At 43.0% G+C, this 16878-nt stretch overlaps 1 protein-coding gene and 2 non-coding genes across 3 annotated transcripts in view; 1 reads left to right on the forward strand and 2 right to left on the reverse strand.

Moving 5' to 3' along the window:
- Nucleotides 1-360: 360 nt before the first annotated feature.
- Nucleotides 361-432, reverse strand: trnag-ucc (transfer RNA glycine (anticodon UCC)). Its single transcript has one exon. It is a non-coding gene; the product is annotated as a tRNA-Gly (tRNA).
- A 179-nt stretch (nt 433-611) lies between these two features.
- Nucleotides 612-693, reverse strand: trnal-uag (transfer RNA leucine (anticodon UAG)). The gene has a single exon. It is a non-coding gene; the product is annotated as a tRNA-Leu (tRNA).
- Nucleotides 694-15638: 14945 nt separating this feature from the next.
- LOC100562255 (uncharacterized) overlaps nt 15639-16878 on the forward strand; it is a 63027-nt gene continuing 61787 nt past the window's right edge. Inside the window, exon 1 of the mRNA XM_062957048.1 lies at nt 15639-16297. Within this exon, the coding sequence (XP_062813118.1) occupies nt 15712-16297 (586 nt within the window). The 5' untranslated portion in view covers nt 15639-15711. The remainder of the gene's footprint in view (nt 16298-16878) is intronic.

The following is a 16878-nucleotide window of genomic DNA, read 5'->3' on the forward strand; positions in this document are numbered from 1 at the left end:
GAAAACATTGACTACAAAAATGCATTGGATAATCCAGAACGTTGGATAAGCGAGTGTTGGATAAGTGAGACTCTACTGTATTCGCCTCTACATAATAAGATCTCTAGGAGAACAGATCCATGTATAAAGCCTAAAATAATGTATGTTCATAAACACTTGTGCACATGGCTTAAGGATCATTTGATACAAGTGATGTCAAACTGCATTCACTCTACAGTGTGGACTCACCCTTGAATATGTTGTGCTGTGTTCCTCCTTAGCATCCTTTTACAACCACGGACTGTAACAAAACAACTTCAAGGTTGCTGAAAAGCATTTAGAAACCAAAATAAAAATTTACATAGGGATAAAAAAATTAATTGCGTTGGCCGGGAATCGAACCCGGGTCAACTGCTTGGAAGGCAGCTATGCTCACCACTATACCACCAACGCTTGCTTGCTAGCAATGGAGCTGGAAACTGGTAATATGAGAATACTTCTTCTCCCGGTTGGAAGTGGAAAAACAAAATAGAATGAAAGGATGTTTTCCCTTCTTTCGCTCTTTTTTATTTTTTTTTGCTGATTTTAGACAACTCAGCGAAATTTAACTTTATAAAATATTCAAAAGTGATTGGCAGCGGTGGGATTCGAACCCACGTCCCCGGAGAGACTGGAGCCTAAATCCAGCGCCTTAGACCGCTCGGCCACGCTACCTGAGATGGGGCCTGCCGCAGACTCAGCCATGGAAATTTTATTTTGGTGCCATTGTTTTTTTGAAAGCAGATTCATACACATACCCGCAGAGATAGGATCCTTATTGTTTTCAGATGCCTCTCTGGACCTTTGGGAGCCATTGTGGTTTTTCGGGGGGAATTAAATGCTGGGCAGAAATAAAACTGCGGAGAGTTTTAGTGTTTACAACATCCGGAATAAAACAAGCTTCTTCCAAACATCCCTCTCCAGGCCTGGCAGAAAGGCTTGTGTTGCAAAAACTGCAAGGAACACATTAAAGAAACAGGACCAGACTTTCCAGACATGGATTTCAGAGCTGCAATTAGCAGAATTCCCCAGAAATGCTGGGAGTTGCACTCCTAAAAACTAACTTTTTTGCAGTATGGCTAGGGTTGGGTGTGCAGGGTTCTGGGATTTGTAATCCATAGCTTTTCCAATATGGTTTCCGTTGGTTATATCCTGGGATTTGTAGTACATAACTTTTGCATTATGGGCACTGTTGGATGGGGATTGTGGGAGTTGTGGTCCCCAAAGCAGTCATTCCTCCTTGGCCATTTGATCGCGGGATTATGGCAGTTGCAGTCCCTAAAGCAATAATTCCTACTGGTCACTTGATTGAGAATGGGAGTTGTAGTCATCAAAGCAATCATTTCTCCTTGGCCACTTGATTGAGAGATTATGGGGGCTGCAGTCCACAAAGCAATAATTCCTCATTGACCAATTGATGAGAGGATTATGGGAACTGCAATCCACAAAGCAATCATTCCTCCTTGGCCAATTGATTGGGGGATTATGGGAATTACAATCCTCAAAGCAATCCTTTCCTTGGCCAATTGATTGGGGGATTATGGGAGTTGCAGTCCTCAAAAATAATCATTCCTCCTTGGCCACTTGATCGGGGGATTATGGGAGTTGCAATCCTCAAAACAATCATTCCTCCTTGGCCACTTGATTGGGGGATTATGGGAGTTTCAGTCCCCAAGGGAATCACTCCTCCTTGGCCACTTGATTGGAGGATTATGGAAGTTGCAATCCTCAAAACAATCATTCCTCATTGACCAAATGATTGGGGGATTATGGGAGTTGCAATCCTCAAAACAATCATTAGTCATGGGCCAATTGATTTGGGAATTATGGGAGTTGCAGTCCCCAAAGCAATAATTCCTGCTTGGTCACTTGATTGGTGGATTATAGGAGTTGCAGTCCACAAAGTAATAATTTCTCCTCGGCCAATTTCTTGGGGTCTTATGGAAGTTGCAGTCCTCAAAGCAATCAGTAGTTGTTGGTAACTTTGTGAGGGGATCATGGTAGTTACAGTCTGCAAAGCAATCTTTCTTTCTTAGCCACGTGATTGGGGGATTATGGGAGTGGCAGTCCCCAAAGCGATCATTCCCCCTTGGCTACTTGATTGGGGGATTATGGGAGTTGCAATCCCCAAAGCGATCATTCCTCCTTGGTCCATTGATTGAGGGATTATGGGAGTTGCAATCCTCAAAGCAATCATTCCTCCTTGACTACTTGATTGGGGGATTATGGGAGTTGCAATCCCCAAAGCGATCATTCCTCCTTGGTCCATTGATTGGGGGATTATGGGAGTGGCAATCCTCAAAACAATCATTCCTTGACAAATTGATTGTGGGATTATGGGAGTTGCAATCCTCAAAACAATCATTCCTCCTTGGCCACTTGATTGGGGGATTATGGGAGTTGCAATCCCCAAAACAATCATTCCTCCTTGGCCACTTGATTGGGGGATTATGGGAGTTGCAATCCTCAAAGCAATCATTCCTCCATGACTACTTGATTGGGGGATTATGGGAGTTGCAATCCTCAAAGTAATCATTCCTCCTCGGCTACTTGATTGGGGGATTATGGGAGTGGCAATCCTCAAAACAATCATTCCTTGACAAATTGATTGGGGGATTATGGGAGTTGCAATCCCCAAAGCGATCATTCCTCCTTGGTCCATTGATTGGGGGATTATGGGAGTTGCAATCCCCAAAGCGATCATTCCTCCTTGGTCCATTGATTGGGGGATTATGGGAGTTGCAATCCTCAAAGCAATCATTCCTCCTTGACTACTTGATTGGGGGATTATGGGAGTTGCAATCCTCAAAGTAATCATTCCTCCTCGGCTACTTGATTGGGGGATTATGGGAGTGGCAATCCTCAAAACAATCATTCCTTGACAAATTGATTGGGGGATTATGTGAGTTGCAGTCTCCAAAACAATCATTTCTTCTTGACCAATTGATTGAAGGATTATGGGAGTTGCAGTCCTCCCTCTTTGGAGTCATTGCTGAGGGATTATGGAAGCTGTAATCCACAAAGCAGTCTTTCCTGCTACATTCTGGGACTTGTAGTCTGTGTTTAAGTGGAGATTCTAGGATCTGAGTGAGGTCTAGGGAGCTGACTTTCCCAGCATGACCTCCCTTGGCTTGGCTCATCCTGAGCTTATGGCCTCGGGTTCAATTCCCGGCCAACTGCAGGAAAGTTGCCTTTTAAAAAAGCATGTTAAGCCCCTTTTAATGGCTCCAGGTGGGTTTTAGGAGGATTTTCCTCTCTCTCGGGAGCCATTAAACTGGGGAGCAAACAGAATAATTTGTTCCTGGACGGTTCGGTTTCAAGCACAGAGGGAGCCGTAGAGGAGCGCTCACTCAAGTAAGCATTTCCACACTTCGTGTACAACACAATAACTTTTACAATATCCTTTTTTTACGTGTGATTAAAAAGATGCATCTACACTACAAATCCCAGGTCTCAAACTGCATTAATTTTACAATGTAGTAAATAAAAACCTTTGGGACCTCATTGCACCAAGCAGGCCATCCCATGAACCCACTTCCATAACAGTGATTCTGGGCACATCCACACTGTGGAGTTAATGCAGTTTGGCACCACTTGAGCAGCCATGGCTCCTGGGATTTGCAGTTTGGTGCAGCAACAATATTCTTTGGCAGAGAAGTAAAACTCCAGCTCCCACGAATCCGTAACATTGAGCCACAGCAGTTCAACTGCATTTGTTTAAATACGATATTCCTGTTGATTCAGTCTACAATCGCATTGGTCTTTTTAGTTGCAGCACCATACTTGGTTTCTGAGGCCTCTAGATCCTTTTCACAGATGCTTGCTTGCCTTCAGTTTACCTCTTTGCGTCCAGCAAACTGTACACAAGGCTCATCAACGGTGTGTCCATTGGGGGATTATGGGAGCTACAGTCCTCAGATCAAATATTCATTGTTGACCACTTGATTGGGGGATTATAGGAGTGGCAGTTCCCAAAGCAATCATTCCTCCTTGGCCATATTGATTAAAGGATTATGGGAGTTGCAATCCTCAAAACAATAATTCCTCCTTGGCCATATTGATTGGAGGATTATGGGAGTTGCAATCCTCAAAACAATCATTCCTCCTTGGCCACTTGATTGGGAGATTATGGGAACATTCCAGGTGAGGTCTAACCAAGGCGGAATAAAGTAGAACTATAAACTGTGGCGCAGCTGGTTAGTAGCCAGCTGCAATAAATCACTACTGACCAAGAGGTCATGAGTTCGAAGCCCAGGTCGGATTGAGCTCCTGACCACCTAATAGCCTAGTTTGCTGTTCACCTAATCAGCTCGAAAGACAGTTGTATCTGTCAAGTAGAAAATCTAGGTACCGCTTTATGTGGGGAGGCTAATTTAACTCATTTACGACACCATAAAACCGCCAACAGCGTGCAGAAAGGAATGAGGAAGGACTCCATCAAGGACTCGGTGTCACAAGTGGACGGTGAAGCGGCAGCTCCCCCTGTTGCCGGAAACGAGCATACCCTCATGCCGGAAGCTGGAAAATGTTAAATTGCCTCTGTGTCTGTCTATATGTCGTATGTCTAATAGCATTGAATGTTTGCCATGTATGTGTACATTGTGATCTGCCTTGAGTCCCCTTCAGGGTGAGAAAGAAGGGTGGGATATAAGATACTGCAAATAAATAAATAAATAAACTTGCAAGATCTGGACACTCTATTCCAGGCCTCTTCAAACTGTGGCCTTCCAGCTATTTGGGCCTTCAACTCCTAGAAGTTCTCTCCAGCTTGTTCAAGGGTCAGGAATTCTAGGAGTTGGAGGCCCATACAGCTGGAAGGCTGCAGTTTGACGAGACCTGTTTGAATCAAGGAGTTGTAAGAGACCCCAAGGGCTTTCTAGTCCAACCCTCTGCCATGCAGGAAAAGCACAATCAAAGCCATGAAACCATGAAAATGAACAAAATCTGGCTACCAGTATTAACAGACTCTAAAATCATGAACGGTAAATATGGAACAACACTCTGAAAACAGAGGAATTCCAGACATGAATCAATCAGGGGCAGCTAAAACCTCAGAACAAAGGATTCCCCAGGGCAGGAATGAAGCTTGCAAGGCCATTAATACTAATCAAGGTGATTAATTACAACATTCACACTGGCTTCCAACAGAGAAGAGTTCTTTCTCCCACTCTGGACCTTTCACAGATATATAAACATCCCTTGCGTAGTTTTCCAACAGACCTCACAACCTCTGAGGATACTGCCATATGGTAAAGGTAAAGGTTTCCCCTGACGTTAAGTCCAGTCATGTCTGACTCTGGGGGTTGGTGCTCATCTCCATTTCTAAGCCGAAGAGCCGGCGTTGTCTGTAGACACCTCCAAGGTCATGTGGCCAGCATGACTGCATGGAGCGCCGTTACCTTCCCACCGAAGCGGTACCTATTGATCTACTCACATTGGCATGTTTTCGAACTGCTAGGTTGGCAGGAGCTGGAGCTAACTCAGTGGACCATCCTGGATCAATGCGCAGGGGATAGCCCTGACAGGGACAGTGCATCACCACAGTCACACTTATGTAATCATGCAAATGCTCCATCCCCAATCATAGACCAGGAGCAACAGGAACATCCTTGGGAGAGTAATGGGCTCTCGGATGTATCTCAATGGATTGTCATTGATGAATGCACTGGGGATGTTGAGGAGGAGGACAACACTTTACACCTACATGATTCACTTCAACAGGAACACTCTTCAGGGGACATACACACTGTCTTGCACAAAAGGGACCCTGTCAATCCTCAAAGGAAACAGGTCTTGGTAGTAGGTGACTCCCTCCTTAGAGGAACGGAAGCCATCATTTCCAGACCGGATGGGATGGCTCGAGAAACATGCTGCCTCCCGGGGGCAAAAATACACCATATCACTCAGAGGCTCAGCAGGCTCCTAAAGCCCCATCACCCTCCCCACCTTATGTTGATTCATGTAGGTACCAATGACACCGCTAGGCATACTTTTCAAAAGATCACAAATGATTTTCGAGCTCTGGGAACAAAGCTAAAACTGTATAATGTACATGTGATCTTTTCATCCCTCCTCCCCGTTGTAGGACATGGCTCTACAAGGGCCGGAAAAATAGTACAGGTCAATAACTGGCTCAGAAAATGGTGTCAAGAGGAGCATTTTGGCTTCCTTGACCATGGTCTACTCTTCCAAGAGGATGGACTACTGGCAAGCGATGGGGTGCATCTCACACAAGTAGGAAAACATCTTTTTGCACACAGACTCACAAACCTCATCAGGCGCACTTTAAACTAAATCCACTGGGGGAGGGGAACAACAGCCTGGCGAACACTATATTACCCACGACCACAGGGAACCGCCGAAAGGCTAAAAGGAGGGCTGCACAAACACAGCAAGGACCAAGTACAGAGAGCACAATAATCCCAAATAAACAGTTCGAGGGGAGGTCACAGGGGCTTACATGTCTTTACACTAATGCTCAGAGCATGGGAAATAAGCAAGACGAACTCCAACTCCTAGCACAGCACCACACATACGATGTCATAGGCATCACTGAAACCTGGTGGGATGACTCCCATCACTGGAATTTAACCATTGAGGGCTATAACCTCTTTCACATAAATAGAACAAAGGGGAGAGGAGGGGGAGTAGCTTTATATGTCAAAAACAGCTACGTTGCAGAAGAAATGCAAGACTGTAATCCGGGAAACCAGCTTGAAAGCATCTGGATAAGAATCAAGGGAACCGGGACTCAAAAAGATCTTGTCGTGGGTGTCTACTACAGACCTCCGAGTCAGGATGAAGGACTTGATGAAGCCTTCTGTCAACAGCTGACCAAACAGGCACAAAGAAGAGATATAGTAGTCATGGGCGATTTCAATTATCCCGATATCTGCTGGAAAACAAACTCAGCCAAGAGTACAAAGTCCAACAAATTCCTCACTTGCCTTGCAGATAATTTCATGGTCCAGAAGGTAGAAGAGGCAACAAGGGGATCAGCAACTCTTGATCTAATCTTAACAAATGTGGAAGACCTGATCAATACAGTTGAAGTGGTTGGATCCTTAGGGGCAAGTGACCATGTGCTCCTGCAGTTTGCAATACAAAGGAATGCTGAAACTAAGACAAGTCAAACACGCATTCTGGACTTTAAGAGAGCTGACTTCCAAAAAATGAAGGAATTACTGAGCGGCATTCCATGGACGCCGATATTAAAAAACAAGGGAGTTAAGCATGGATGGGAGTTTCTCAAAAGTGAAATACTCAAGGCGCAAATGCAAACAGTGCCAACAAAGAAGAAAAATAAGACAAGTGCAAAGAAGCCAGAATGGATGTCCAAAGAACTTCTAACTGAGCTAAAGCTCAAAAGTGACATGCACAAGAAGTGGAAAAGGGGAGAAATCACCAAAGAAGAATTCAAACGTATAGCCAACTCCTGTAGGGAAAAGGTTCGCAAGGCTAAAGCGCAAAATGAGCTCAGGCTTGCCAGGGACATAAAAAACAACAAAAAAGGTTTTTTTGCTTATGTTGGTAGAAAAAGGAAGAAAAAGGAGGCGATAGGGCCACTGCAAGGAGTAGATGGGGTGATGGTGACAGGGGATAGGGAAAAGGCAGAACTGCTTAATGCCTTCTTTGCCTCGGTCTTCTCACAAAAAGAAAGCCATCTTCAACCTCAGCAACATGGAATGGACGAAGGATTGGGGGAAATCCAACCCCAAATAGGGAAACAAGTTGTCCAGGAACACCTGGCCACTCTAAACGAATTCAAGTCCCCAGGGCCAGATCAGCTACATCCAAGAGTATTGAAGGAACTAGCGGAAGTTATTTCAGAACCACTGGCAATCATCTTCGAGAGTTCTTGGAGAACAGGAGAAGTCCCAGCAGATTGGAGGAGGGCGAATGTGGTCCCTATCTTCAAGAAGGGAAAAAAGAACGACCCAAACAATTACCGTCCGGTCAGCCTCACATCAATACCAGGCAAGATTCTGGAAAAGATCATTAAGGAAGTGGTCTGCAAACACTTAGAAACAAATGCGGTCATTGCTAATAGTCAACACGGATTTACCAAAAACAAGTCATGCCAGACTAATCTGATCTCTTTTTTCGATAGAGTTACGAGTTGGGTCGATACAGGGAATGCCGTGGATGTAGCGTATCTAGATTTCAATAAGGCCTTCGACAAAGTCCCCCACGACCTTCTGGCAAACAAACTAGTAAAATGTGGGCTAGACAAAACTACGGTTAGGTGGATCTGTAATTGGCTAAGCGAACGAACCCAAAGGGTGCTCACCAATGCGTCGTCTTCATCATGGAAAGAAGTGACAAGTGGAGTGCCGCAGGGCTCCGTCCTGGGCCCGGTTCTGTTCAACATCTTTATTAACGGGGGAGCTGCGCATGCGTCAACGAGAGTAGACGTGCCTAATTGCTCTCCTAACTATAAAGGCAATTAAAGCCTCAAAAAGCCCATAAAGGGTCATAAATCTCTCCTTAACTGGAGTCCGGATCAAAGGAGAAAAGAGAGAAGGCTGGGAGGTCACAATCAAAGGTGACTGAAGCCATAAATCTCAGAATCCAAACAGAAGTTCGGACAACTGTGAGTATGGCGGACAGAAAGGAGAAGGAAGGGGAGGAAGAAAAATTGAACAAAATTATAACTACATTGGAACATCTTAAATTAAACATGGAGATTTTAAGACAGGGAAATGAGCAGACAAGAGAGCAAATCACACAAATTAATAGCAAACTCGGGCTGATAGAGAATAAAGTGGAAGAATGCCAAGAAAAGTTTAAGGAGGCAGCAGCGGAGATCAGAAGACAAAAAGGTGAATTAATCACTCTGAGAGACATTAATAGAAAACTTCTAGATAAAGTTGCTGACCTCGAGGACAGATCCCGAAGAGCCAATCTGCGTTTGAGAGCAGCAGGAGAGAGTCTTCAGATAAAGGAGAATCTGAAGGGAGTTATAGCTGAGTGGCTTGCAACAAATGCTCAGGTCCCATCGCAAGGAATCGAGAGGATACATTGGGCTTTCAGAGGAGGCAGGAAACCCAAGGATATTTTGATACGGTTCACAAGGGAGGCTGAAAGGGACATTGTTTATCGAAAATTGAGGAAAATGAAGAACCTGACCTTGGCTGGCAGTAAAGTATGGCCACTCCTGGATTTATCTTCAGAGACATTGGGAAAGAGAGCAGAAATGAGGGAAATTACAGGAACTTTGGAAAGGAAAGGACAACGTTATACCTGGGCTTTTCCAGCCACCCTAATTGTATATAAAGACAATAAATTATATAAAGCTTCCGACTTGGAAAGTGGGAGGAAAATGCTTAAACAGTTAAAACTGGATACAGACGGAAAAGAAACAGACGGTCTGGAGGAGGAATCAGATAAGACCAAGGACAAGCCGACTGGACAAGAAGCATCGAGGGAGCTGGAGACTGCAGAGAGAGGCGGACCAACAGAGACAGACTTACTTCAGAGTCTATTTGCAATGGGAGATCCAAAGGACAGGGAAGAAAAGAGAACTTTAAGGAATTTGAAGGACCTGGATTTAGAACAAATTAAATCTATAGAAAAACAATTAAGAGATCTTAAAAAACAGAAAATTAGAGAGGAGAATAGAAGAATTGAAACGAGATCTAGTACAGAGACTTAAGAATGAACAGCCTAACATTTGTGGAATAATGAAATTTGGACAAATGGGGTTAAAGGGGTAAAAGATGATGCAGGAGGGGAGAGCAGTGGATGGCAACGCAGTCACCGGTGGGAGGGAGTCTGGGAATGGAAGAGAACAAAGGGAAAACTCTTTCAGGTCTCCCTCTGATGGGAGGAGGGAGAGGTCTGGACTCTGGGGGGCATGGGGGAGGATGGGAAGACAAGCAGACAGGGGAAAGAAACTACAGGAGGGTAAATGCAAATAATACCTGGTTATGGGTGAAGTAGTAATAATGTCTCATAATGTTAATGGTTTATCAACTCCACAAAGAAGGGCAAAAGTTATGAAAATGGTAAAGGATTATAAAGTTGGCATTCTGCTTTTACAAGAATGTCATAAGAGAAAGGACCATACTCCATTATTTAATGATAGGATTTGGGGACAGGTGTATGAATCGAGAGGTTCAAATAGAGCACGGGGTGTGGCAATTTTAATTAAAAATACAATAGACTTCCAAGTGGAAATGGTAAAAAGGGATTCAGATGGGAGATGGGTAATGATTAAAGGGAAAATTGAAAAAATTAGAATCACTTTAGTGTGTATATATGCCCCAAACAAAAATCAAAAAAAGTATTTAAAAAAGCTATTTGGGGAAATTGATAAGTTTGCACAAGGAGAAGTGTATTGTGCAGGAGATTATAACCTGGAATTGGTAACAACAAGGCAAAATAGTAATAGAAAGTTAAATATAAGGGAATACAACATGAATGATTTATTAGAAGGGGAACCAGAGAATAATAGATGGACATATTACTCGGGAAGACATGACACATATAGCAAAATAGATTATATTCTGGGGAAAAATACAAACCAATCAGTGATTCTAGAAGCAAAAACACTTCCAATACATTTATCGGATCATGCACCATTAAGAGTAAAAGTAAAATTAGAAATAGAAAGAAAAGAAAGAACCTGGAGATATAACACAGTTTTAAACAGTAGAGAGGAAGAATATGAAACAATTAGGAAATAAATAAATAAGTATTTTGAGACCAATGACAATGGACAAGTAACTAAAGATATAATTTGGGATGCAAGTAAGGCAGTGATAAGGGGTCACTGTATAAGTTTAGAGGTAAATCTTAGAAGAAGATGGAGGAATGAACAGGATAAGAGAATAAAAGAAATAGAAACCCTGCAAGACAAACATAAAAGGACTAAGGATAGACAGATTTGGAGAGAGCTAAAGGAGAAAAAAAACCAATTAGAAGCATTTGAGGAAAGGAATATAATAAATAAATATCTATACGTTAAAAGCTATTCCCAAAGTTGGAATATAAAATCAATGAAGAGGATGGCTTACTATTTGAAAAAGAAAAAAGAAAAAACATGGATAAAGAGATTGAAAGACGAAAATGGGAAAGAACAAGAGGAGCAAAGTAAGATTAGGGAGATAATGGCAAAATATTATAAAAATCTATATAAGGAAGAGAGGGTAATGCAAGGGAACTTAAATATCAGAGAAAAAATTGCAGAGGAAGACAGAGAGTTATTAAACCAACCAATAACGCAAGAGGAAACAATAAGGGCAATTAAAGGGTTAAAGGGAGGCAAGTCACCAGGGCCAGATGGATTTCCAGCAGAATATTATAAAGCATTTATGGAAGAGTTGGCACCACACCTAACAGAATTGTTCAATGAAATATACACTAAGCAAAAAGTCCCCCTAACATGGAAAGTATCAGAAATTATAACTATACCCAAAAAGGGGAGAGATTTAACACAACCAGGGTCATACAGACCCATTAGTCTATGCAATCAAGATTATAAAATATTTACAAAAATTTTAGCAAAAAGATTGGAAACAATAATGCCAAAAATAATCAAAGAGGATCAATATGGATTTGTGAAGGGAAGAAAAATTGGGGATCCAATAAAAAATGTAGTAATTGCAATGAATCATGCAAATTCGAATAAGAAAAAAATGGGAATTCTCAAATTGGATGTTTACAAAGCATTTGATAAAGTCAATCACAATTATCTGTTAAGATTATGTCAACAGTTGAATATGGGGGAAAACTTTTGCAAAACGCTGCAACAATTGTACAGCAACTGTAAAGCAAAAATAAGGGTGAATAATGGAAGGACAGGAGAGATACCAATTTTAAATGGTACAAAACAAGGTTGTCCATTATCCCCCACTTTATTTGTAATAGCGATAGAAATGCTAGCTGAAAGTATCAGGAATAGCACCAATTGGACAGGGTACAAAATAGAAAAGGGAGGAGGACAAAAGGAAGAAATAAGGCTTAATTTCTTTGCCGATGATGCAATGATTATTACAAGTCAACCGTTAATTATGGTAAAAGATATTATTAAAAAACTGGAAGAATTTAAAAATATATCAGGACTATTCGTTAATATTAAAAAGTCAGAGATACTATGTCTTAATACCCCACCAAGGGAACAACTGGAGATTAGGAAAATATCAGGGTTAAGATTAGGACTAAAGAAGCTGAAATACTTAGGAGTATGGATATATAAAAACCCAAAGAGTATAGTCAAGGGGAATTATAAACAAAAATGGAAGGTAATAGAGAAACAGTTTAAGAATTGGGAAGGAAAAACATTAACAAGAGTGGACAGAATAAGGGCACTAAAAATGTTCATAATACCAAAATTGACATATTTATTTCAAACATTACCGAACACAGTAGATAGGAAGACACTAAAGACATGGGACAGGAGAATAAGAAAATGGGCAGTCGGAGGAAAAAGGCCCAGAATAAGGGACAAATGGTTAAATGCAAAAGAGGAAGAGGGAGGCTGGGGGATTCCAAGTTTAGAAGTCTATCACGATGCGTTTCAAATCCAAAGATTATTGGAAATACAGTATACTAAAAAAAAATGGGCAAATATGGAGAAGATAATAAATAATACTAAAGAAAAAGAAATAATATTTAGGGAATGGAGTAGGAGAGAAGAAGCAGAATTTAAGGAACCTTTTAAAGGAACAATAAAAGTGTGGAAAAAAAGAAAGAAGAAGCTAAGTCCAGGCAATGAGAATAAGATGGCAACTATATGGCAAATTAATTACAATAACAACGAAATTATAGGCAGAACATTGAGATCAATTGAAAGTAGAGGGAAAAGGTTAGTGGAGGATTTGTACACAATAGATGGAGACCCTGTAGAACAAAAAGAAATTCAGAATTGGATAGGATCAGGGAATTGGATTCAAAGCTGGGCTATAAGACAGGAAATTTTTAGATTGAGAGAAAAAATTAGAGAACAGGACAGTCCATTTGAGAAGGCGATTAGGAAATGTTTGAGAGAGGAAAAGAAGGTGGCAGGAGATCTGTATGAACAAATTATAACGGTAAAAGAAGAAATAGTAGAGGAAATTTTCCAAACATGGAGAATGGACATGGAAATTGAGAGGGAAGATATACAAAGGGAAATAAGTAATATAGCAAAAGAAAAGTACAATGTATTAAGGGAAGCAAGAAGGAAAATGTTACAAAAATGGTACAGAACTCCTGCACAACTTTCACGGTTTTTACCAGGGATGAAAGATAGGTGTTGGCACGGTTGTGAACAAAGAGGGGTGTTCAATCATATGATATGGGAGTGCGATCGGGTGCAAGAATACTGGAGAATGGTTGAAGGAGAAATCAATAGAATGCTAAATCTACAAATAGTAATAGTTAATAGAAATGTACTACATGCAAGGATAACAGAAGTGAAGAATATACAAAAAGAAAAAATGATTGACAAATTAATAGCATGTGCACAAATTGTTTTAGTGAGCGGTTGGAAAGATAAAACAAAATGGACTCTGACGAATTGGTATAAGTATATAATTGATATGTTAAATGTAGAAATCACAAATTGCAAATGGAATAATATAGATAAAATTGAAAATATTGCAATAATCAAGGGGATGTGGGAACCAGTTAAGAACTATTTAGAGAATGTACTAAGATGTGGAGTGGAAAAATTAAGATTGAGATTGATATTTCAAATGTAACTTCTGTAGTTTGTTGTATAAAGTGTATGTACAAGGAGGGGAGGGTGGGAGGGTGGGAGTGGGATAAGATGACAAAACAACAATAAAAAAATTTAAAAAAATTAAAAAAAAAAAAAAAACATCTTTATTAACGACTTAGACGAAGGGTTAGAAGGCACGATCATCAAGTTTGCAGACGACACAAAACTGGGAGGGAGAGCCAACACTCCAGAAGACAGGAGCAGAATTCAAAACGATCTTGACAGACTAGAGAGATGGGCCAAAACTAACAAAATGAAGTTCAACAGGGACAAATGCAAGATACTTCACTTCGGCAGAAAAAATGGAAATCAAAGATACAGAATGGGGGACGCCTGGCTTGACAGCAGTGTGTGCGAAAAAGATCTTGGAGTCCTCGTGGACAACAAGTTAAACATGAGCCTACAATGTGATGCGGCAGCTAAAAAAGCCAATGGGATTTTGGCCTGCATCAATAGGGGAATAACGTCTAGATCCAGGGAAGTCCTGCTCCCCCTCTATTCTGCCTTGGTCAGACCACACCTGGAATACTGTGTCCAGTTTTGGGCACCGCAGATGAAGGGAGATGCTGACAAGCTGGAAAGCGTCCAGAGGAGGGCAACTAAAATGATTAAGGGTCTGGAGAACAAGCCCTATGAGGAGAGGCTTAAAGAGCTGGGCATGTTTAGCCTGCAGAAGAGAAGGCTGAGAGGAGACATGATAGCCATGTACAAATATGTGAGGGGAAGTCACAGGGAGGAGGGAGCAAGCTTATTTTCTGCTGCCCTGCAGACTAGGACACGGAACAATGGCTTCAAACTACAGGAAAGGAGATTCCACCTGAACATCAGGAAGAACTTCCTCACTGTGAGGGCTGTTCGGCAGTGGAACTCTCTCCCCCGGAATGTGGTGGAGGCACCTTCTTTGGAAGCTTTTAAGCAGAGGCTGGATGGCCATCTGTCGGGGGTGCTTTGAATGCGATTTCCTGCTTCTTAGCGGGGGGTTGGACTAGATGGCCCTTGAGGTCTCTTCCAACTCTACTATTCTATGATTCTATGATTCTATGATTCTAACAGCGGGCGCTCACTCCGCTCCCGGGATTTGAACCTGGGACCTTTCGGTCTGCAAGTTCAGCAGCTCAGTGCTTTAACACACTTCGCCACCAGGTCTCCTAATTTTAGGCTCACCCAAATTCTGAAATGACTTGAAGGCACACAACAACAATAACAATCCTAATAACTTGACTATCTCATTGGCCAGTAGCAGACCCACACTTTCCATTGAAATCCTGATAGGTTTATGTTGGTTAAGATTGTTTTCATTTTTAAATATTGTATTGTTCTTTCATTGTTGTTGTTGCTGTTTTGCACTACAAATAAGACATGTGCAGTGTGCATAGGAATTTGTTCGTATTTTTTTTCAAATGATAATTCGGCCCCTCAACAGTCTGAAGGATTGTAGACCGGCCCTTTGCTTTAAAAGTTTGAAGACCCCTGCTCTATTTATTGATTTATTTATTTACAGCATTTATATTCCGCCCTTCTCATCCCGAAGGGGACTTGTGGCGGATCACATTACACATATAAGGCAAACATTCAATGCCTTTAACATAGAACAAAGACAAGACAAACATAGGCTCCGAGCTGGCCTCAAACTCATGACCTCTTGGTCAGAGTAATTTGTTGCAGCTGGCTGGCTGCTCACCAGCCTGCGCCACAGCCCGGGCCCTACTGTATTGTAATAAAATAAATAAATAAATAAATAAAGTGATATGATTTGGCTGTTGCTACATCCCCTTCTTCATCCTTGGGATTTTTTTTTTGACCTGGGCAATCCTAGAACCCTAGAGTTGGAAGAGAGAGACCTGGTGGGCCATCCAGTCTAACTCCCTTCTTCCAAGAAGCAATCAAGCATGCCAAGCAGTCCTTTGGCTCTGGAATAGGAGAGCCTCTTTCCAGACGTTCCAAAAACTGCTTGGGAGACTTGGCACCCGGAGGGCCGAAGTTTGCCCATGCCTGATGAGCAGTCCTTTGGCTCTGGAATAGGAGAGCCTCTTTCCAGGCTTGGAAGACTTTGCACCCGGAGGGCCGAAGTTTGCCCATGCCTGATGAGTGCTGTGAAGAGTAGAGCTCTGGCTGGAAAAGGTAGAGTGCGCCTGGAAGTGGAGGCTCTGCTGTGGGTTGGCCCAGCCTCCCCGCCGGGCGTTTCCTGCCTCTCTTCCTCCTCCTCCTCCTCTGCTGCATCTGGCAAGGGGCCGACCTCATCCTCCCCTGCCCGGCCTCGCTCTCTCTCTTTCTCTCTCTTTCTCTCTCATTCCTCCTCCTCCTGCTCCTCCTCCTCTTCCTCCTCCTCCTCCTCCTCCTCGCCTCGCAGCCTCCGCTTCCTCGGGGCCGGGGTCCTTCCTCTCCGCTCGCCCGGGGGCCATGGGGAGGCAGCGCCGGAGCCGGGACCCTCCCGCCCGCCTGGTGCTGCTGGCTTTGGCGCTGGCCTCGGGCTCGGCGCTGCTCCTGGCCTCGCTCAGCCTCCTCCTCGCCGCCTGGCCCCGATCCGGAGCACGGCTCCTCCAGCACCAAGACCCCGCCGCCCCCGTCCCGCAGGTAAGAGCTCCCTCCGGGGCGGAGACCCTCCCCAAAAGGTGCCTTTCCCCGTGCGTAAAAACCTGTGCGTAATTGCTTGACGCACGAGAGAAGAGCTCACTTTTTGGGGAAGGGGTTGCTCTTTTTCCCAAAGACCCCGGACCAAAAGCAAAAGGGGAAGTTGTTCACCCGTGCCTCCTCTTCCTCGGGTGGTTGGGGGCACTTTTGTGGGACCCACAACCAGGAAACAGGAGACAAGACTTCCAAAGGAGTTTTGGCAACGCCTGGAAAGAGAGCTCTTCTCTCCCCAAAGCCAAAGGATTGCCCAGGTCAAGAAGAACTTCAGGGTCTGTAGTGACAACAGAAAGGTTTTGTTGTAGTATGTTTTCCGGGCTGTATGGCCATGTTCTAGAGCAGGGGTCCCCAAACTTTTTAAACAGGGGGCCAGTTCACGATCCTTCGGACCGCTGGAGGGCCGAACTATAGTTGGCCACTGAGCAATAAATAATAATAATAATAATAATAACAACAACAACAAAAAGAGGGTTGGAAGAGACCCTTTGGGCCATTGAGCCCAATCCCCCTCTGCCTTTGTGAACCGA

Source organism: Anolis carolinensis, chromosome 6 (genome assembly GCF_035594765.1).
Source record: "Anolis carolinensis isolate JA03-04 chromosome 6, rAnoCar3.1.pri, whole genome shotgun sequence".
In the NCBI taxonomy this organism is placed as follows: domain Eukaryota; kingdom Metazoa; phylum Chordata; class Lepidosauria; order Squamata; family Dactyloidae; genus Anolis; species Anolis carolinensis.